Below are 22,823 nucleotides of genomic sequence, written 5' to 3'. Positions count from 1 at the left end.
GATTCCCCCTTGCCTGTCTCTTCTTTTAGGCACGTCTGGTTGAATTCAGGTGGCGTGGATATTAAATGCACGTTCAGATGTGACACCATTGCATTTCGTTATTGAATATTCAGAAATTGAACGTCTCTCCCAATGCATGGGATTCACCAGTACTATCTTTCTGTCCTCTAGCCTTCCCGTGGTTTGGGATGGACATCGGTGGAACGCTGGTTAAATTGGTCTACTTTGAGCCAAAGGATATTACAGCCGAAGAGGAGCAAGAGGAGGTAGAGAACCTGAAGAGCATCAGAAAGTATTTGACTTCTAATACGGCTTATGGGAAAACCGGGATCCGAGACGTCCATCTAGAACTGAAAAATCTGACCATGTGTGGGCGCAAAGGGAACCTGCACTTCATCCGCTTCCCCAGCTGTGCTATGCACAGGTTCATTCAGATGGGCAGCGAGAAGAACTTCTCCAGCCTCCACACCACGCTCTGTGCCACGGGAGGTGGGGCTTTCAAGTTCGAAAAGGACTTCAGAATGGTATGTCAGGTTTGTACTTGTTAAACAACAAAACCACCTGGCTTCTCATATGGAAGAGCTAGACTACTAGTCTTGGGCTCTGGACAGGTTTACCTCACCTTGTCTGTGCCTCCGTTCCCTCCTGTATATGAGTAGTTCCTACCTCCTAGGGTTGTTAAGGATTCGATGAGACAGTAGTATGTCCCTGGCATTTAGTAAATGCTCGTAAATATTAGCTATTGTCATCATCTTTGCTACAGCTACTGTTGCACAATATGCCAAAGATGAGATGGTATCGATCCCTGTCCGAAGTATCTTTGACTTTTCCACAGATGCTTTTCACGGTGTCGCGAAAAGCATAAACAGCATGCCGGTTTTCTAGCTAGAGAGACTGAGGCCCGCCAGAGAGGCTTTCTGTACATCCTGCGAACATTTTTTTACTGCCGTCTACCTATTATTTGCTCTGAGTGTCTTTTTTTGTTTTGTGACTGTCACTCAGAAGTTTTGTTCGAGACAGAAATGAAACACCTGATACTATTTATAGGTGACTTCCTTTATTAGCGAGTAAGATTTGGGGAGCGTGATTTCACGTACTAAGAATAATGCTGTCTCCCAATGGGCAGTCCATACCAGCTCTGCATAGCTCATTTACATTTGAGAAAACTGGCTAAATGGAGGACACGGATGAGTAAGATATCTCATGTTTCTCTTTCTTTAGCAATCTTTCAACAGCTGTGTGTTCCAATTTCCCCATCTCTGCAGTCAGGATAATCTCTATACCGCCCAGCCTCAACCCGCACGGAACAAAAGGAGGATAAAGTGAAATAATGGATGTAGAAAGTAAAGAGAAAATCAGGGAAGCTAGGCTCGGCAGAAGTGACTGGACATTAGAGACGAAAGGGTTGGAAGACTTGGGGGCTAGCCTTGCCAGAAAGTTGAAAATGTAGTGAGATGAGTTACAAAATACATGTTTCCAAAGCCTGGGGTATAAAGTTCTGGCATTCTGTCATTGGAACTAGTGTAAATCCGGTCTTGCCACAACGTCTGTCATTAGTGAAAATTAATGAATCAATATATTATTCATGGCATTTAATAAAGCTATAAATGCAAATTTTATTTGCATCATCAAAAGTAACATCATTTATCCCACTAATTGTACAACGCAGTTTCCAGGAATGCTGGCATTGGAGTCCTAGCACAGTATCCTAAGTGAGACTGATGATATCAGCTTTTGGCTCTTTCTTCTGTGTCCCCTTTCCCGATCTAGCAGTAGAATTTGGTGCTGCCACTTACCTAAATGATTCATGGCATCTCTTTCCCACCAAAGGGACCCAATGATCAAAGAGTTTGGAAACTGAAAAGGCTGAGATCCACGGGCATGAAAATTAAATTTGAATTCATCATTGGAAAAGCATTGAACGTGAATTTTAGTGTTGTCTCTGCATTTAACTAGCTGGGTGACTTCGAGCAAGACATATCCCTTTTTAGCTTCATCATCTGTAAAAAAGTGGCAGGAAAATGAAGAGAAGAGGGAGGAGTTCTAGGACATCAGAACCTGAAGTCACCTTCGGAGACCAGAAAGTATAGCATTCGTGGCCTATATATGGATAAGGAAACTAAAGCTAAAGAGAGATTAAGAGGCTTCAGTAGTGGGCACCTGGGTGGCTCAGTCAGTTAAGCGTCCCACTCTTGGGTTTGGCTCAGGTTGTGATCTCACATTGATGAGTTCGAGCCCCATGTCAGGCTCCATGCTGACAGAGCAGAGTCTTGGGATTCTCTCTCTCCCTCTCTCTGTCCCCCTCCTGCTCACTCTCTCTGTCTCTCTCTCAAAATAAATAACCAAACTTAAAAACGTTTTTTAAAACGAAGAGACTGTGGTAGTGCCCCCTTGTAACCACTAGGGTGTCAGCTCACTTCTGATTCAGGAGAAAATGCTGAGCCAGCCCTAGTGCTAGGAGCTTCCTTGTGTCACCCTATCTGAACACCTCCACTAGGGAGCTTAAAGGGAAGCAAGGTGACCTAGAGCATTTATGCAACATCCCTCAATGCCTCCGTTCCTCCTTCTGGGTAGTGTACATTCTGAGAGAAAGTTACTCAATATATGTTAGCTGTGGGCAAGTGTGTTTCTCAAGGTTCTGAACTAAGCAAGGTCATACCTTATTACCACCAGAGTAAAGAAGGCGCTGCTCCTTCAGGCAGGCTGTTGGAGCCTAATGAATAGATTGGAGCAGGGAGCAAGTCTGGAGTATTTGCCAAACAGCCTGGCCAGCTGGGGGCATACATCCATAAAAAAATAAATGGGTTGCCTTCTGTTTCCATGCTCAGTCTCAGCCAAAGCGAAGACAGAATTCATCGCTTCCCATAACCTGTTTGCCAGGGTGCTGAGTTATGTGCCCCTATCCTTCCAAAGTTTGTGAGGATGAATAGGTCTTACCATCCTCTGTCCACAGTACACAAGTATGTATTGTGCTCCTTCTGGGCGTCAAGTACTGTTGGGAACAAAACAAAGCCCCTGCCCTTGAGGAGCTACCTTATAGTGTGGGGAGATGGTCAGTAATTAAATAAGCAAGTGAATATAGAATGTACCGCCACTACACACACACGCGCAGGCGCGCGCGCGCACACACACACACGTATATGTATGTATATTATGGAGGGAGGAAAAAAGCAGGGTAAAGGAGATAGGGAGTGTTGGGAGATTTTAGTGTGATGAGGTAACATTGGTGCGGGAACCAAAAGAAGTAATGAAGCACATCAGACCAGTATCTGGGGAAGGGTATTTTAGGCAGAGGGAACAGTAAGTACTAAGACCCTTAGGTGTGCTAAATGCAAGCTTTTGTCTCTTACCTTTTCCAGAGTAGAAAATTGAAGGTGCTTACATGGTTGGTTGTAAATGATCAATATATATACTAAGGAATCTGACAACATAAAGCAGTATATAGCATATATATATATATCCATATATATAGATATCCATATATGGATATATATATTGAGATATATATATATATATATATATTATAAAGTCCTGTCATTGTTATTGTATAAAATTACTGATTGGGGTATAATACAGCTTTGCAGAAGTGTGTTTTTAAAGCCTGAGTAGTTAGAGCTAACTGAAAGATGTTCAGCAGACCCTGAATAGTCAGCAATTGTTATATCTAATGACTATATCTTTTTCATTTATAGTAAATATACTTAAATCCTTAAATAATATCAACTAGCCTTCATCCAATTAGAATGTACAAGAAAGAGCTATACACCATGAGACAAGCATTAAGTTAGACCCCCGTGTAGAATACTTTCAACTGAACAAAGCTGCAATTCTTTCTTCCTTTTTTTCCCCCTTCTTTCTTTTCTCTCTTCTTTCCTTTTTTCCTTTCTTCTCCTTTTAACATTTTAGGGTCACTGTCACAAATAAACTTCTGACACTCAGAAGTTAGCCTTCTGAGTTAATGATACACCAAAATGGAACACAGAAGAAAAACTTAATCTAACTACAAATGGTCTAAAAATTGATAAGCCAGTGAGGAATCCCACCATTGAAGAAAGTGATCTTCAAGGAGAAGACTTGGCTATCCCCTGTCTCTATTCTGTGAGTTTTCTTTTGAACAACTCACTAGAGAGGCACCAGGGTGGCTCAGTTGGTTAAGTGTCCGACTTCAACTCAGAGCCCTTGGTTCACGAGTTCGAGCCCTGTGTTGGGCTCTGTGCTGACAGCTCAGGACCTGGAGCCTGCTTCAGATTCTGTGTCTCCCTCTCTCTCTGCCCCTTCTCCACTCATGCTCTGTCTCTCTCTCTCTCTCAAAAATAAGTAAACAGTAAAAAATAAAAAAAAAAATTAGTGGAAAAATTATCAGGAAGAGGGAGGACAATTGTGGAAATGTGAAAATCTAAATCTAAGTGGATCATTCAAACACATTTATTAGCTTGGTTCCTATTAATTCAGGGACTGATTCGTGATATTGCAGCAGCATAAGGTTTGGTAGACAATGTCATTCTCCACTTGTGACTGGCTTGACGCTATGGCCTCTTTATTATAGGGTGCAGGGAGGAAGAAGCCATCTTGGAGGTTTTGTTATATTTCTTACTCACAGAACATGTTTGAAATTCATCTGTCTCGGGTCTCCTAGGTCTTCTTTGAGAAGAAAAAAGAGCCCAGAGTGAAATTTGTAATTCAGAATCAACTCTTTTATATGCAAATTATTCTTAGTTTCTGCCATTGGTGGTTTCTCCATCTTCCAATATGTTTTATGGAAACAGTGTCCTCAAAAGCACCCTTGGGAAGTGTAGGGTATCATCCAGATGTGTATTTTATTCATGTCTAAAATACAATTTGGTGACTTATTTCTCAACTACAGGGGAGTAATATAGCTGGTTTGGGGCAGGTCCATCAAATAACCCCATAGGAGTGGATATGGAAACTCTTGGGATGTTTTTGGGGTTTTTTGGTTTTTGTTTTTTGTTTTTTACCAGATTTATCTATTTAACTCCTTATTTAGTTATTTTTGGCAGACTGGGCTGAAGCACATAAGGAGAACCTTTCACCTAATTGTATCCTGAGCATGCCTTGTGTTTAGGACCCACATTTTTTCTAATATTAGCATAGAGGTATCATAGAACTCCCTCTACAAATTAGGGTCTTCATTGTGGACATAGTGTTTCCAATAGTGGAACAGTGCATTTCAACTCAAGAGAAGAAGTCCCAAATTATTTTATTTCTCACATAATTAGAACCCATGTGTATAGTTCTTTATAGTAGCCAAAACATTTTCATACAGGTGTCTCATTTGATTCTTTTTTTTTTTTTTTGAGAGAGAGAGAGAGAGAGAGAGAGAGAGAGAGAGAGAGAGAGAATCTCAAGCAGGCTCCATGCTTAGTGCAGAGCCCCACGCAGGGCTCACGCCCACGACCCTGGGATCATGACCTGAGCTGAAATCAAGAGGCGGATGCTCAACCAACTGAGCCACCCAGGCGCCCCTCATTTGATTCTTGAAGATAATAGCTCTATGAGCTAGATAGGGCAGGTGCTATTAGGAAGAGTATGTGACCTTATTGAACACCTGTACTCACTGTTCTGGGGTCATGGACTCATCCCAGCTCTTCAGCTCCTAATACTGTGTGGTCCAAGGCCAAGCAGCATCAACATCACCTAGGATATTGTTAGAAATACAGTCAGAATCCCTGGGAGTGGAGCCCAATGGTCTGTGTTTCAACAAACCCTCCTGGTGATTCTGATGGGTTCTATAGTTTGAGAATCCCACCACACCCTTACGCTTGCTCGGGTGACTTTAGTACTGGGCAAACAATGTGAGTTCATCATAGTTGTAAGTTTGAAAGTTTTTTCTACTCTACCTCTTCCCCTACTTGCTAGCCTTGGCATCCGGGATAGGTCACTTAACAGCTGACCCCTGGTGATGCGTTTCATCTGCAAAATGAGTAATAATAATAATAATAATAATAATAATAATAATAATAGCTTCCCTGCCTCAAGTCCTACAGATGAGATCATACAATTTTTTACTAGCTTCCATTATTTACACAGAGTTTGAGTCTTAGGACAAGCTTAGGTTTGTTGCTTTTATATTTGGGGAGTAGTTTAAGCTTAATTATTTAGGAATTGGCGGAAGCCATACTTTCTGAAAGTGGTGAGGAGACTTACAAGCAGTGGGATGCTGGGGCCAGTTCCTACCGGCTTAAGAGAGCTCATTGTGTGCATGTCTTCTCAACTCTGTGGTAGTGACATCATGTTGGGAGCTTGAAATTAGCCATTGTGGGGGCGATTATGCCACAGAAATTGGTAAGTGCTATAAAACAGGGCTTTTGCTCCCAGAGAGCTGGTTGTTAAACATTTACCAGCACACCTTGGTTACAAGGTGATGTTCACATTAGTTATAGCTTCATCTGCGTGTTTGCTGGATCTGATGTTTCAGATCTATCATCATTTAAGACCTATTATAGAGATGAGCATTAGAATACATATAAAGTTAGTAGGATAGAAGTCAGAATCAGCCCACAGAAATGTTTGGTTGGCCTGAAATATTTTTAAAAAGTTAATTCGCTGTCAGATAATTTATTACACTGAGCCCCCTTTACCATAGGGCAACAATGGGCTGCAGGTGAATTGTAAATATGTGTATATTGTCCTGTGTGCAACAATCCCCATCATCCTGTTACTTTACATCCACTCAAGGGCTTCACTCTTCATGTTTTCTTACTGTCTCCTATAGGTATTTGCATTTGTTACCCCCGATATAAAAGAAACTAAATGTGTTTTTTGGAGAATGAGTGGTTTTCCATAGCTAGGATCTGAACGTGCTGTTTTAGGCTTTCCACAAGGTTAATATAGTTGTATTTATAAAGTAGAAAGTCTGGGGAGTAATTCCCATCTTGTTCTGAATTTCAGTTGGTCTGTTTGAATATCCAAGTAAGGATTTGGCCCATTGCTTAACACTTGGGAGCCTGGACTTTTTCCTGGATGGTGAAGACTTTTGAGGGAGGTCTCTACAGGTCTCCGAAAGTGACTTATTTCTGTTTCCCAGTTTGGGGATGCATGACCTGGGCTTTGGAAATATCCACCCCTCAGTAAAATGTATAGCAGAGATGTTTATTTGCTGCTAGCACTTTATTTGAAAAAATTTTTAATGTTTATTTATTTATTTTGAGAGAGAGAGAGAGAGAGAAGGAGTGGTGGGAGGTGGGGGGCAGAGGGAGAGGGAGAGAAAGAACCCCAAGCAGGCTCAGCACTGTCAGCGAGGAGCCTGACACAGGGCTCAAACCCACAAACCATGAAATCATGACCTGAGCCGAAATCAAGAGTTGGACACTTAACCGACTGAGCCACCCAGGCGCCCCGAAAATGATTTTGATGGGAAAAATGAGATAACGATGTTTTCTTTCAGATCAAAGTTTGTATGTGCTTAGTTTATTTGCCTTGAGGTTTTTCTTTTTCCACAGCATAAAAGCCGTGCCACACTGTGTCTCTACGTTTGTGATGTTGGCTCTGGGCATGGCTGTCAATATGGTTGATGGACCTCTGATTAATTTTTAAGCAGGTTAACCTATGGTCCCAAGACTGGCTGATGAAATTGATACTTTTCAGTTTGGTTTGACCCAAGAAGCGCTAACTTTCCCTGTCCCATTGAAAAAATGTTTATTAAACAGTTATGATGGGACAGGCCTTTGAGCGCTGTGCTCAGGGGCACCTGATGAACCATAAACAAAGCCCGGATGTGGTTAATGCTCTAAGCGGAAGAGCATGGGGTTTCATATGTGTCATACAATCTTTTCAGGTCTCCAGGTAGTTTTCTACCTAAAGTATTACCCCCTTAAAATGTATATGATCATCACACCCCAAATTTTCACTTGGTAAAAAAAGGAAATGTTTGGAATCATGTATGAGATAGGTTTACTTTATCAGCAAGTGTCATTTAGGATGATTGTTTCTGGGGACCTCCTTTCTACTTGTTGGATGATATGCTGCCCAATTCATGAATCATCGAACAAAGCCAATTAGATCTTTAAATTAAAAAAAAAGCAACAACAGAATAATTCTTTGTATAAGAAAACTTGTACCACCTTGCTGGTAACCTGTTCAAACTAATTCTGCTCTATAGGTATAGATTTAGTGGGTTTTGTTGAATGGGAAAATTCAGATGGGTGATATGAAGTCAAAAGTTTTCTTCCAGCTGCTAACTTTTATAATGAAAACGATGCCTTTCTGGCAAAATATCTAAGTACAGCACTTGTATAGGTTGTTTCCAGATCCCAGAAGTACTTTGCATTGTGGAGACAAGAGAAGAACAGGGAGTCACTGGGAGCCGTTTGCTAGCTGTATCACCGAGGGAAAGTTATTTAAGCTCTGGGAGCCTTAATCATAAAGGATAAAATACCTACTTTTGGGTTCCCTGAGAATTAAATGATCTACTACAAGTTCTTAGCATGTAATACACAATAAACACTAGCTATTATTTTCTTAAAGATTTTTTTAATCTTTATTACTTGATCTTTTTGAGAGAGAGAGAAAGACAGTGAAGTCCATGAATCTGTGACCTGAGCCAAAGTTGGACGCTCAACCGACTGAGCCATCCAGGCAGCCCCCCAAAGATATATATATTTTTTAATTTGAGTTAGACCTGACAAATTATCTTCTTTCACTAGTTCAGTGTCATATTGATGATTTTTAGATTTTCTTTTTTCTTTTTTTTTTAGTCCATAGGAAATGATCCTCAACTCATGTTGATGATTATTAGATTCTTTCTTTCTTTCTTTCTTTCTTTCTTTCTTTCTTTCTTTCTTTCTTTCTTTCTTTTTCTTTTTTTGTCCATGCGAAATTATCCTCAACCGAGACATATGGACCAGCAATAATACGACTCTTGGGGGCCATGAATTAAACTTTTGAGGATGCAAAGGAGCCATTCTCCCCTAAGCCTGCCCCACAGCCAACTCATTCCCATTTTCTTTTTTCCCCCTGTACCTGGGAGAATGGGAGTTTTTGTCTCAGAGGAGCATGAAAAGGCACTTTAGGACCACCTCCACTATTAATAAAATAGCCAACATCTTTTGAACCTTTTGTACATATATTATTATCATGAAATCTCTACAACAACATTGTACAGTGGGTATCATCCCCATTTTACAGAGAAGCAGTCTGAGGCTTGACAAGTTAAATAGCTTGCCCCACGTCCCTCAGTTAAGTGTTAGAGCTAGAATTCAAAGCCAAGTCTATCTAAACTCCAAAGCCCAGGCCTGGGAAAAGGAGAGCTGGATTTTGAAGGCTCAAAGGTGTTTATCTCCAGCTCCTAGGCTCGCTGTGCCTCCCTAAGGACCTCATCGTGTCAAAGAAGTGTGGGATTCTCTCTGCTCTCAGAACATTCTCACTCTCTGCCCTGCAGGGGAGCCCCGGTCTTAGCGATGCGCTCTGTTCATTTCCTGTGGCTGCTGTAACAAATTATCCCAAACGTAGTGGCTTAAGACAACAGAAATGGATTCAGTCATAGTTCTGGAGGCCACATGACCCAAATCAAGGTGATGGCAGGACCACACTTCCCTTAGAGGCTCTCAGGCAGATTCTGTTCCTTGCCTCTTCCAGCTTCTGGTGGCTGTTGGCGTTTGTTGGCCTGTAGTGCAGTACTCCAATCTCTGCCTCTGTCTTCACCTGGCCTTCTCCTCTGGCCATCAGCTCTTTACTGTGTGTCTCATAAGGAAACTCGGCAGTGGACTTAGAGTCCACTCAGATAATACAGGATGTTCTCTTCATCTCAGGATCCTTAACTGAATGACATCTGCAAAGACCCTTTTTCAAAATCAGGTAACAGTCACAGGCTCTAAAAATTAGGACATGAACATACCTTTCAGGGCCCACCAGTTCAACCCATGACACATGCTATTGGATGCTTTCCCGGCAAGCAGGCAATTTCCTGTCCCTCATTTCCCACTCTGGGCAGACACGATGTCCGGCCAAGGTGCTTCTCTGGCAGAATGACTAATTACAACCAGATTTCACAACTCAGTGTTTCAAAAATATTGTCATGCTTTTACTGTTAATAACACATTTTTAAGTCCAGCTAAAAGCCTACGGGGCTTCCCCGGAAGTGGTCATAGCCTCTCTCATGAGGTTTTGTTCTCTTTCAGATTGCTGACCTGCAGCTCCATAAACTGGATGAACTGGACTGTCTGATTCAGGGCCTGCTTTACGTCGACTCCATTGGCTTCAATGGCAAGCCAGAATGTTACTATTTTGAAAATCCTACAAATCCTGAATTGTGTCAAAAAAAGCCGTACTGCCTTGATAACCCATACCCTATGTTGCTGGTGAACATGGGCTCGGGTGTCAGCATCCTAGCAGTGTACTCCAAGGACAACTATAAAAGAGTTACAGGGACCAGGTAAACATGGTTTCTACTAGAAGAACCTTTCTGTACTTAAATCCAGGCGTCTCTCTTGAAGACCAGTTTGTAAAAAGATTCTTTGTACTGAGTACATTTTTAAAAGAAGGATCTTACGCTCCTCAGCCAACCAGAAAGGATTTATTGCATGATATGTTAAAGTAGTAGAAGGATGCTTTATATAAAGGTGAATAAAACACAGTCCTTACCCTGCTGGAAACTGGTCAGGTTGAGGGAAGGATTAGCACACACCAAACGGAAGGCAGTCCATGTTAAATGCCAAATGAATGGCAGGGACAGTAAGAGAGTAGAATCCAGAAGAAAGGATGCTTGGGATGGTCAGAGAGGGCTTCGGAAGAAACCTTCTCTTGGAATTTCCTTGGTGCCTGGCACAGGATGCGTGGCTTGAAATAAATCACCACTGCAACCAGTAAAGCAAACTGGGTTTACAAAAAATGTTTTTTTTTTTTTACCCTGAGTTAAATGTTCCAGCTGAAAGCCAGAATGGTTGGCACAGGGCACAGGGACTCTGCAAGTGCAACTGATGGGAAGACAGTGCCGCAGCTGCACTTGGGCGGGGTGCCTTGCTTTTAGCGCGCGCACACGCCCAAGGGCAGTTGTGCCCAGCTTCCTGTTCGTAGTGATTCAACAGGGGCAAAAGAATCCAGTGTCAGAAATCTCTGAGAAATGCTAGTGTAAACAAAATCTAGGAAGTTTCTCTTACTTCTAAGTGAAGGATTCGGTGTGGAGTGTTTCTCCCACCAATTGGAGCACAGAACCCATTTTTGGAGGAATAACTTAAGGAACCAGTGCCAGGTGGAATGCATGGTTTTGGACATGGTATCAAACCCGTCGTTGTTAATAGATGAAGATATCGTGGAACTTCTCTGGGCCTCAGTGCCCTTGTTTGTGCCACAAAGGGGGTTGTTTCTTAGGTCGTTTCTATGGGCGTTTCTAGTGCTGACATCCTCCACTATAACTTCCCCATCAGGAGAAGAGCACTGTTTTTCGGGCGTATTTCTCTGCCCTGTGATGGGTCCGCATTAGTCAGTGTGATTCACCACTGGGGAAGGGAAGATTTAATCCTCCAGGAGACTTGGGCAATGTCTGGAGACATTTTTTGGTTGTCATAATCGGATGTGGGGTGTGACTGGCATCTAGTGGCTAGAGGCCAGGGACACTGCTAAATATCCTACAAAGCACAGGGAAGCCCCCAACAACAAAAAGGTACTGAACCCCAAAAGTCAATAGTACTGCTGTTGAGGAACCCTGGCATGTGCGTGCGTGCGCACACACACACACACACACTCCGACTGAATCCTGCTTGTGTTCAGAATATCGAATGTTAATCGCTACTCGGCACACATTTTCTCAGTGAACGTACAGAACTAAGCTTCCTTGCTCACAGAAGAATCATAGCTGTCCCACGACTGTATTAGGACTGTCAGGAGTGTCAAAGGCAAATGAATATTTCGGCCAAGCTGGTTTTACCTTAGAGAGTGATCTCCTAATACAAGTACAGTTTTGAAGAAACTACAGACTTCTTCCCAGAAGGAGTCCTTGATTGGTAGGAGCTAGTCCCAAGGTAACAAGCTAAATAAACACTTTTCCTCAGTTAGAGATATTTATAATTTCGTTGATTAACACTTAGCAAATTCATGCATCACAATCACAATTCTATTTTCTCAAACTTGGAAGTTCCAGGAATCTAGATCATCTTCTTGAACAGCTGCTAATGAGCTAATTGTGGTGTTTGGCTTCTATTACATGTGTAATCATGCTCATGAATTCCCATTATTGGTAAATGCCCATGAATGACCGGTGTGTTGCAATCATCAACAGACCCTGTCTGGATATCCAAGTTACTCTGCAAATGCTTTTCGACCAGTAGTTTTGGAAACATGCTATAGCCGACTGAAGGTTCATAGAGAGCCCTTTCGAGGGCTGCCACAGGTAGGGGAAGGAAAGGAAACATCAGTTCTGTGGGCTGCAGCTCCTCCTTGGCCAACCAGAGTTGTTCCGCCACAGGCTTCCAAGTTACAAAAGCACCGATATAAATAAACTATTATGGTCGGCAACAAACGTCAGTTTGTAAAACACACTTTGGGAATCACTGATCTAAGCAAATGGCTTCAGCTCTAAGTTTACTACTGCTATCGTGAACTGGTGGCTGTAACTCCAGGTTTTTTGTGATTATGTTATACTCTATTTTCTCAAACATTTTTATTTTTAGGAAGCCACATCATTACAGGAGATCAGTTTCTTTTAAGCATATGACTTTATTATTTTTTTTAATTTTATTTTTTATTTTTTTAAATTTACATCCAAATTGGTTAGCATATAGTACTTTATTATTTTTTTAATGTTTATTTATTTTTGAGAGAGAGACAGACAGAGAGAGGGGAGGGGCAGAGAGAGAGGGAAACACAGAATCTGAAGCAGGCTCCAGGCTCTGAGCGGTCAGCACAGAGCCGGACATGGGACTCGAACTCACAAACTGCGAGATCATGACCTGAGCCGAAGTCGGACGCTAAACTGACTGAGCCACCCAGGCGCCCCTTAAGCATACGATTTTAAATGGTTCGTTTCATGTTAAGTGTAATTTTATTGCATCCTAGATGAGGTAGTGACCCCTTTTTTGTTCTATTGACACTACTCCAATTTTATTGTAGAAGCTAAAGAAAAAAGAGGACTTTACAGCTGACATTGTTGGAATGTGCAGATTATTAAAAGGGGAATGTAAAGAATTTTGGAACTTAGGTGAAAGTAATAGCACAGCTCATCTCATTGTTCTGGAATCTATTTTAAGGGCACAAGCCCTCAGTAATTGAAGGTTTCTTCTCCTTTTCCCTAAAATCCCTCACTACAAGGTTGTTGGTTTTTGGAAAAAAAAAAAAAAAAATGATGATGATGCTATTCGACAGCTGCTCCCTGGCAGTATGTTTTTGTGTCCAGTTTGCTGAGGGTCTTACCGTGTCTATGGAAACAAACTGATGTACCTGATCATGAGCGAGAGAACCACTTTAATTAAATCCTGGTTAGCAGGTTGAGGATATTAATAAAGTGCTCTTCTGCGACTGTGCGTCCTTTCCTCCCATCTGCAGCGTGCCAGCGACGCACATGCATGCTCGCTTTCCCCACGCAGCCCCGATGCTTTGTCTGGAGCCACGGGTCATCTTCCAGCCACACAAAGCACTCGTCCGTGTCCACTCATACCAACACATCAGTTGACGAATTGCCTTCTTTCTAAGTCCGCCAATGTCTCCGGTTGCCTAGATTGAGAGTAGGTTGTTGACTGCCTTGATTGACAGGAATACCTGATGCTCAAAGAAAGGTTGTTAGCATGGATGAAAGCAGCTAGAAGCATGAGAAATGACTTAAAAACATACAGAGACAAATCCAGATGGCACGCAAACCAAAAATTGTCCCCACTAAAATATACTAGCTTTGGAGGGCAGACTGAAACCGACAAGGTGTGTGCCACACCGTGTTAAATGTAAATAAGTTTTCTTAGAGGAAATCCAAATGTCTACTGTGACGGACTTGCCAAGGCAGGGATGTCCATGAGATCTTTATTTCCTCCTGCTACTGTACCTTCAGTGTGGGTAACTGCCTCTGGTGGTGCCTAGCTACATAATTTTCCACAAGGAGCTATAGTTTCAATCAAGCATGTATTTTTGTAAGAATCACTATTTAAGAAATATCACATACGGTTTCATTTTAGATACAACTTAAAGAACTGTGTGCCTGTCTATAATCTGGCACCTTCTTGTCGACAGTTATTGACAGAAAATAGAGTTTCCCCTAGAGTTTCTTGCTTCAAATTTAAATTTAAAATAACCTTCACCTCCACTTGAATTTTCTCTTAGAATTAAAAAGCCAGTACCCAAACACACATGGCTTCCCAGGGCTAGCAGCTCGTGGAGCTTGAGGACAAAACTGACATAAGCAATTGACTCTTCTGCATTTGCTCGTCTACGTGGTAGAGTGAAACCCAGGCCAGGGTCAGTGCCTCTTTCCCTGCCCGGAGGTCACTGGTGATAGCTCCACTCCAAGCCTGCTTCTCTTTCTGTCACGTAACTTTGACATTAAGACGCAACTAAATTCATTCTCAACTACCATAATTAGTTTCTAATTTTGTCTAAAGAGACTATTTTAGAAGACTTTTCCCCAAAACGACTGAAAGCTTTTAAAACATAGCTGAGCGTTGAAACTGTTTTATGACCTTTGTTACAATTTTTGACTACTGGGTAGTAAGTAAAATATTAATAACCTTTTCCAGAGTCTACCAGAAAAAAATCCAGTATGTGAGCCATCAGTGGTTTCCGTTTAGAAATTTCTAAGAAGGTTCAATGAGATTATGTCTGCTAGAGGTCAAGGTAAAAGATAACAGCTTCTGGGCAGGCTGTTCCTCACAACCCTAGGTCAGTCTGGCTCTGCACTTGTGAACTTCGTGTACACAAGGTTTCTTTTTCCAAGTATTTGTATGAAGCTACACTTTTTTTTCATAGCAGTCATTTCTCTGGTTATTTGCTGCTTTCAGACCACTTACATAAGAGAGATCCTGATTCGCCCCCATTTTATAGGTGAGAAGACTCAGTGAGATTCTTAGGTTAGTGGCTAGCTGAAGGTCTCACAACGGAAATCAGTGAAAGTCTTTCTCTGGTTTTATTCTTCAATTCAGGGGCAAGTTTTCCTTGGTGTTTCTTTTTAGCCTCTGCCCTTTTTTTTTTTTTTTAATCCAATCTACCCTAAAGCTATTTTGCACCCTCCACAAAATTCAAGTGCCCCTTTGCTTTTCTTCTGTTTTTATTAACCCGTATTAGTGACCTTGTTGTAGTTGGGGACTCGGATGGGCATATCTTAAAGTAAAATTTAAAAATAAACCTTATTGTTCCTTCAGTCTTGGAGGTGGAACATTCCTAGGCCTATGTTGCTTGCTGACTGGTTGTGAGACCTTTGAAGAAGCTCTGGAAATGGCAGCTAAAGGCGACAGCACCAATGTTGATAAGCTGGTGAAGGACATTTACGGAGGAGACTATGAACGATTTGGCCTTCAAGGATCCGCTGTAGCATCAAGGTAGAGACGAAGTAGCTAGGAGCCATAGTGTTTAAACAAGGCAACCTCTCCACCCTGGCCATTCACTTAGTTATTTTTAAAAATGTCAACCCACCAGCCTGGTGCAAGTATCTATGGTTATTGGAGCTCAGACTTGATCTCCCACCCTTTAGAAAGCACTGAGATGTTTAGCCTTTGATGCTTGTGCTTAAAATAGGGCAGCTTTGAAAGAAGGTTCTGGAAAACTGCAACAGTTTCCCCTGTTCCATTCTTGTCAATATATCTAGAGAGCATTAAAAAAAAATTTTTTTTCCCATTAATAGTCATGCTACTTTGCCCCTATTTAAAAAAAAAAAAAAAAAAAAAAAAAAAAAGGGCAGCCAACCATTCATATCGTAATCCTGTCTGCTTGTAAACCATGGTAGCCAAATCAGGTCATTTGAACTTGAACAGTTATTCATAAGGCTTTCCACAGTACTTTGGTGAAAGCGTGGGACCTGCCTGAGGATGATTTTGAACACTCTCGCTAATATTTCCAACATAGCTTTGGCAACATGATGAGTAAGGAAAAGCGAGATTCCATCAGCAAGGAAGACCTCGCCCGAGCCACCCTGGTCACCATCACCAACAACATTGGCTCCATTGCTCGGATGTGTGCGTTGAATGAGGTAAGGCCTTAACCCAGAGAAAGACTTGTGTCATTCATACACATCATCTTTAGCAGTGCAAAACTGTTGACCCTTACAAAATTGTAGATCCTTGGGAAGCCTGCCTTTTGTCCTAATCACATCTTGTAGAACATGAGGGGTGTGTTTTGGGAAATGGAAAGGAGTATGTGTCTTATTTTTAAGAGGCACTGGATAATAAATGGTAAGCCATCTAATCATGGAAACCAGGTAAAATTTACCACACGTACCATAGCCTCTCTGACCATCATTATTACCACGTACCTACTGAAATGTGAGGGAAAGACTGTGCATCCTTGCAAATAACTGCAGGTAAAGTGTTCCACTTGCAATAGTTGATATTCTCTCTGCTTTCAGCTTCTTTACAGTGTTGCCTTGTGGCATGGAGTTCAAGCAGCATTGTACAGGGCTATCAAAGCATAGAGAGCTTGCTACAGCCGAGGCCAGCCAGAGCCCCAGGCAAAAAAGGGGTGGGGCTGGTGACAAAGTTTTGGTAACATGGTTTGAAACACTGCAGAATTCCTGCAGGAAAATAAAACTCTTTTCTGAAAGATGAGACCTGTAAAGTAGCATGGCTCCCACTGAGTTGTGTTAGGAAGACAAGAAAGGGGTCAGGAACATGTAACATGCAACGGGTAATAGAAGTTATATTAAAGAATCACAGTCGCATCCATGATAGAGTTCTTAAAAATATAATTTTAATAGAAATACATACAGAAGACAGTCAAATCCTAAGTGTACAGCTTGAATTTTCACCCACCTGTATAACCACCACTCAGATCAAGAAATAGAACATTACAGGTACTGCAGAAACCAGCCCCTGTCCCCTCCTAGTTGAACAGTGGGGTTTTAAACACGGTAAGAGGCGATCTTTATGACGGGTGGTGCCAGCCCGGCCTTTGAGATCTGGGGTTACAACTTTGAATAGAATATGCCACTGGTCTGTGGCTCAGGGTCACAACTTTTTTAAGTCCCTGTCTGAGATGGAGTTTAAATGAAAGGCCAGGAGTTTAAATGCAAGGCTGAAATGGAAAGAAAGAATGTGTTCCAGCCATGTGCCTTTCAAAGTCCACTGCAGTCATGGGACTCATTTTAACAGAGGATTTATTTTTTGACCTTAACCTTTAAAGGGAGTTTTTTCCAGGTAGCCAAACAAAGCCTGACCAATATGTGTGTAGTGGGCTGTCCTCACATACTCACAAAGGTCAGTTGGATGGCAATGTCCCTGCCCCACAGGGTCATAGATGCCCTTTCCCCTGCTTTCCACGCACTTTGAGTGAGACAGCAGGTCTTTTTACAGAAATCATAATCACTTTAGGGGGAGGTCGACTGGGTTTATTTTTCACTCTTGATCTCAATTTCCAACATTTATTGTTGGAGTGTAGCAAAAATGGTGGGTTTTTTTTTTAAGTATGGCCGATGAGAGGAATCACCCACCCGGTGACCTTGGGCAAGGGCTTTATTAGCCGGTGACCTGCCAGTGCAGGCTCCCTGTGGGCACACCACAAAGTGGCAGCAGGGTTTCCTGTCAGAGCCATAGTGTGAGCTCTTCAGTCATTGCTTAGCGTGCTGGAGTCACAGAGTGGAGAGCCCTTGAACTCGGCTACTTCATAGAGGGGCACCACGTTTACAGATTCTAAAATATTTTTGCTGTGATTATTGGAATCCTGTAAAATGCTTCTCCATCAACATCAAACTTTTTATTCATATTATTGGATAGAAAATACAAACATATGGGGCGCCTGGGTGCCTCGGACCCAGCGTCGGACTTGGGCTCAGGTCATGATCCCATAGTTCGTGAGTTCAAGCCCCCCATCAGGCTTTCTGCTGTCAGCACGGAGGCCGCTTTGGATCCTCTGTCCCCTCTCTTTCTGCCCCTCCCTTGCTCATGCACCCGTGCGCACACATGCTCTCTCTCTCTCTCAAAAATAAACATTAAAAAAAAAAAAAGCACATGACACAGAGTTCTAAAGACACCGAAAGGGTATATGAGGAAGTGAGTAAGTATTTCCACCTGGAAATTTCCATTTCCATCTGGAAATGTTAGCCTCACTAGAGGTAGCCATTGTTCTCCACTTTTGGGGTTTTATTCTATCTTGTATGCAATAAAGGAGAAACATTTCCTTCCAAAGGCAGCAAAAAAAAGCACATGACACAGAGTTCTAAAGACACCGAAAGGGTATATGAGGAAGTAAGTATTTTCACCTGGAAATTTCCATTCCCATCTGGAAATGTTAGCCTCACTAGAGGTAGCCATTGTTCTCCACTTTGGGGGTTTTATTCTATCTTGTATGCAATAAAGGAGAAACATTTCCTTCCAAAGGCAGCAAACTCTACAACATTCTTTTTTTTTAACAACACTTTTATTGAGATATAATCTCACCTCATACAATTCACCCTTTACATATTATTGTATGTCTTGCTTTGATTGTTTATCAACTTTTTATTATGAAAATTGGTAAGCCTACGTAAAGGAGTAGAATGGTATAAAGAACCTCCTTATATCTATTAACCAGACTCAACAGTTATCAAGACTTTGCCACACACACCTTATCTGTTTTCTTCTTCCTCCTCCCTCTGCTCCTCTCTCCTCCTTTTGTTCCTCCTCTCTGTTTTGCTAAAATATTTAAAAGCAAATACCAGACGTTATATCAGCCTACCTCATATACTTCAATATGCACATCCGGGAATATTGCCTCTTGCTTTTTTACATGAGAATACATGTGAGTGTTATATCTTTCCTACTGCAATGTTATTTTTATTTTTTATAAATGTTTACTTACTTATTTTGAGGGAGGGAGGGAGAGAGAGCAAGAGAGCCAGCATGCACCTGAGTGGGGGAGGGGCAGAGGGAGAGGGAGAGTCCCAAGCAGGCTCTATGCTGTCAGCGCAGGCCCAACTCAAGGCTCAGTCTCACCAACCGTGAGATCATGACCTGAGTAGAAATCAAGAGTCAGATGCTTAACCAACTGAGCCACCCAGGTGCCCTGTCAACATTATTTTTTTTAACTAATTTCCTGAGATTTTCTCTAGTCTTTCTTTCTTTCTTTTTTTTTTCATAGTCTATCTTTGACTCACTTGGAATTTATTTGAAATGAGGACTGTCCATCAGCTTTTATTGTCATTCTGTTCCTTCTGGCTCATTACCAGAGTAATGCAGGACTGGGGCTTTGGTTGGACTTCCTTGTTTTAGGTGAAAAGGCAGAACTCCTAAATTTCATTAAATTCTTCTTTAATCTGAGTTTCTTACTTTGAGTGTTTCTTGTCGCATCTCAGTCTGAGCAGTTTGTAGCTACCATTGTTATTTGTGGAAGCTTATTAAAACCACCTCCCACCCGTCCACCCATGGAAAATTTTCACCGTAATTAATGGGCTCATCAACTTACACTGTCAAAACTGGAGACGGTTAAGAGGCCATGTTCCTAGATCCTGATTATTCCTGATAGACTGAACAGAAAATAATGTCAACTTCCAAGACTCTCTTCCATTTGACATAAGTGACCATAGCAACTGGCTCTGTGAATGAGTGGTAGTGACCAGCTTCTGCATGGGAGTCAGGCTGAGCTCAGTGTTAAGTGTGTGTGCAGAATGCAAATCCACATCCATGTCACCAAAGCTACAAGCATATTTTTCTTTTCCATATTTTAACCCACATGCTGACCAAACAGAATAGTCCACCGTACATCCTAAGGGTAGAGACTGGGAGTTGTTTCTTTTTGTATTCCTGGTGTTTGGTACAGAGCAAATGGGGCAAACCTGTTGGATGAATAATAATACCATTGCCGTTTTATTTATGAATTGGTTATAATAATAATTTATAGCTGGAATTTGAGGGATTGGAGGAATGCATAAGCAAATTTAGCTGAATTAGACTCCAATTACAATTTTATATATGTGTGTTGGTAGCTGAATTTCATATCAGACCTAAGTCAATCTAACATAATACCTGCAAACAAGCCCAATAGAGGTCTCTGCCTCGCCCAACCAGAATCTCACCCTCTCATTCTTGTGGAATGCACTATGACATTTGTTCAACTTCATCTTGGAAATGCTGAAATAATTTCACTTAAGAAAATTCATTGTTGAAGGTCCTGGGAGCCCATGGAGTATGGAACACTGGGTCTTTGCTACATGCTACTTTTATACTATCATTTCATTGTTCTCCTTTAATTTTTTTTCCAGAATATTGACAGAGTTGTGTTTGTTGGGAATTTTCTCAGAATCAATATGATCTCCATGAAACTGCTAGCATATGCAATGGATTTTTGGTCCAAAGGACAGCTAAAAGCTCTGTTTTTGGAACACGAGGTAGGTCAAGTCGACATGGACTTAGTCATCCTGCGTGGAGTGTATTGGGTGTTGTCTAACTTTTGAGTGAGTCCCTCCATTTTAAAATTGGTCAAATAGAGGGGCGCCTGGGTGGCGCAGTCGGTTAAGCGTCCGACTTCAGCCAGGTCACGATCTCACGGTCCGTGAGTTCGAGCCCCGCGTCAGGCTCTGGGCTGATGGCTCAGAGCCTGGAGCCTGTTTCCGATTCTGTGTCTCCCTCTCTCTCTCTGACCCTCCCCCGTTCATGCTCTGTCTCTCTGTCCCAAAAATAAATAAACGCTGAAAAAAAAAATTTTAAATTGGTCAAATAGAAAGATTTGCCATTTAAACTTTGCACTTAGACAAAGGATAAAGAAGAACTATATATAAAATGGAAGCTTTCTTCTCCAACAATCAGGACTTGTAGTTGGTTAATAATAATTTAAAAAATCAGGTAAAATGAGTAATCATTAAAAAATATCTCTCTACTTTAACCATTTTAATATAAAATGTATAAATGTTCATTCACTCACAAATTTTTCAGTGTAGGACCAAGGTTTATTTTGAGCATGGATTGGAACTGGAGCATGGATTTCTGCTGATTGGAACTCTGCTGTTTTGCTTTCTGTTTTTTTTAAAGTTTATTTATTTATTTTGAGAAAGAAAGAGAGAGAAAGAATCCCAAGCAGGCTCTGCGCTGGCAGCGCAGAGCCCAATTGGAGGCTCGAACCCATGAACCATGAGATCATGATCTGGGCTGAAGTCGGAGGCTTAACCGACTGAGCCACCCAGGTGCCCCTGCTGTTATCCTTTTTTTCATAATCCGCAAGTATCCTATAGCTTCTTTGATGTCTGATCTGTGTCTTTAAAATGGATTAAGAAATTAAAGATACTTATGAAGCAATTTGTTTGCATAATCCTAGATTTTCTCCTCAACCTTTCATATTTGGTATCCACCTACGTAGAGAGGTTTGTGACTGCTTTTTTCAGTCTTTTTCAAGAATTTAACTGGGGGTTCCTGGGTGGCTCAGTTGGTTAAGCATCCAACTTCAGCTCAGGTCATGATCTCATGGTTCATGGGTTCAAGCCCCACGTTGGACTCTGTGCTGACAGCTGGGAGCCCGGAGCCTGCCTCACATTCTGTGTCTCCCTCTCTCTCTCCACCCCTCCCCTGCTCACACTCTCTCTCTCTCTCTCTCTCTCTCTCTCAAAAATAAACATTAAAAAAAAATTTTTTTGAGAATTTAACTGGATTTTCATAGAAGTGTCCATTTATTTTGTACTCTTTTTATTGGTTTAGATGATACATAATTAAATTAGATTACGACATTAACAATAAAAGTGTCCTAAACAAATCTGAGGATAAACACAGCTGACTCTTGGCAAGCAGACAACTCTGCTGGCAGGAAGGGAAGTGCCAGGGCTGCTCAGAGCAGCCTGGTGGCCCAGAAAGGCTGGTGTCCCTAGGCGTTAGCAACCTGTTTGCACAGGAAGCGGAGATCAGTTAATTCAGAGAGTCCCTTATATGGAGTTTCTATAATTCTATACATCAGAGGTTTCTAACAGTAAGCGAGGGACCTCCCTCTCTTTTGCCCACTTCCTCCACCACCACCTTTAAAATCAGTACTTTAAGGGGCGCCTGGGTGGCGCAGTCGGTTAAGTGTCCAGCTCTTGATCTTGATCTCTGCTCAGGTCGTGATCTCACAGTTCATGAATTTGAGACCCGCATCAGGCTCTGCACTGATGGCAGATGGCATGGAGCCTGCTTGGGATTCTGTCTCTCCTTCTCTCTGCCCCTCCCCTGTTTGTGCTCGCTCTGTCTCTAAATAAATAAACTTAAAAATAAAATAAAATCAGTATTATAGAGAGCGACAGTTTATTTATCACAGGAGGTACCTAATCCCTGGGGTATATTGTAGCAGAAAAAACTTTGAGAGAACCAATATTGCAAACTTGTAATGAATAAGTACTGTGGCATTTTTCTCATCTCCAAACTGAATTATTTATTTGAAAAGTCGCTGATGCATTTATAAGTTACTTACAGTTTTCTAAGCCCATCTTTTGTTTTCTTAAAGCAGCTAAAACAGTAAGAATTTAACTAGGAAAGACTTAAGGCTTAGTGATAGAACTTAATACTAAAGAAAGCCGGTTTTTTTGTTTTTTGTTTTTTCGGCCGACCTATAGCATGGAGTGATAGAACTTTGGGGGAATAGAGTCTGAGAACTTTTGCCCCCCTCCCCCTCCAACCAGAGCAGCTCCCTTTTGATCTGCTTGTTTATCGTTTCCACCTAAGGTTTTGTTTGAAAAAGAAGAAAGCACCTCAGCTTTAAAAAGGCAATTAAAGTGAAAAAAGAAAACCACTGTTCTAGTTCAGCTAGAG

General features: G+C 41.7%; 1 protein-coding gene across 6 annotated transcripts in view; it reads left to right on the top strand.

Moving 5' to 3' along the window:
• The window catches only part of PANK1 (pantothenate kinase 1), a 101,040-nt gene that overhangs the window by 74,614 nt on the left and 3,603 nt on the right, over positions 1-22,823 (top strand). For all 6 annotated transcript variants that reach the window (XM_045438172.1, XM_045438173.1, XM_045438171.1 and 3 more), the window contains 5 exons: positions 172-524; positions 10,137-10,390; positions 15,294-15,470; positions 15,994-16,117; positions 20,318-20,443. In XM_045438172.1, the coding sequence (XP_045294128.1) occupies positions 189-524; positions 10,137-10,390; positions 15,294-15,470; positions 15,994-16,117; positions 20,318-20,443 (1,017 nt within the window). In that variant the 5' untranslated portion in view covers positions 172-188. The remainder of the gene's footprint in view (positions 1-171; positions 525-10,136; positions 10,391-15,293; positions 15,471-15,993; positions 16,118-20,317; positions 20,444-22,823) is intronic.

Source organism: Leopardus geoffroyi, chromosome D2 (assembly GCF_018350155.1).
Source record: "Leopardus geoffroyi isolate Oge1 chromosome D2, O.geoffroyi_Oge1_pat1.0, whole genome shotgun sequence".
NCBI classification, from domain to species: Eukaryota; Metazoa; Chordata; class Mammalia; order Carnivora; family Felidae; genus Leopardus; species Leopardus geoffroyi.
The sequence above is the reverse complement of the archived record's forward strand: the minus strand, read 5'-3'. Positions and strand labels throughout refer to the sequence as shown.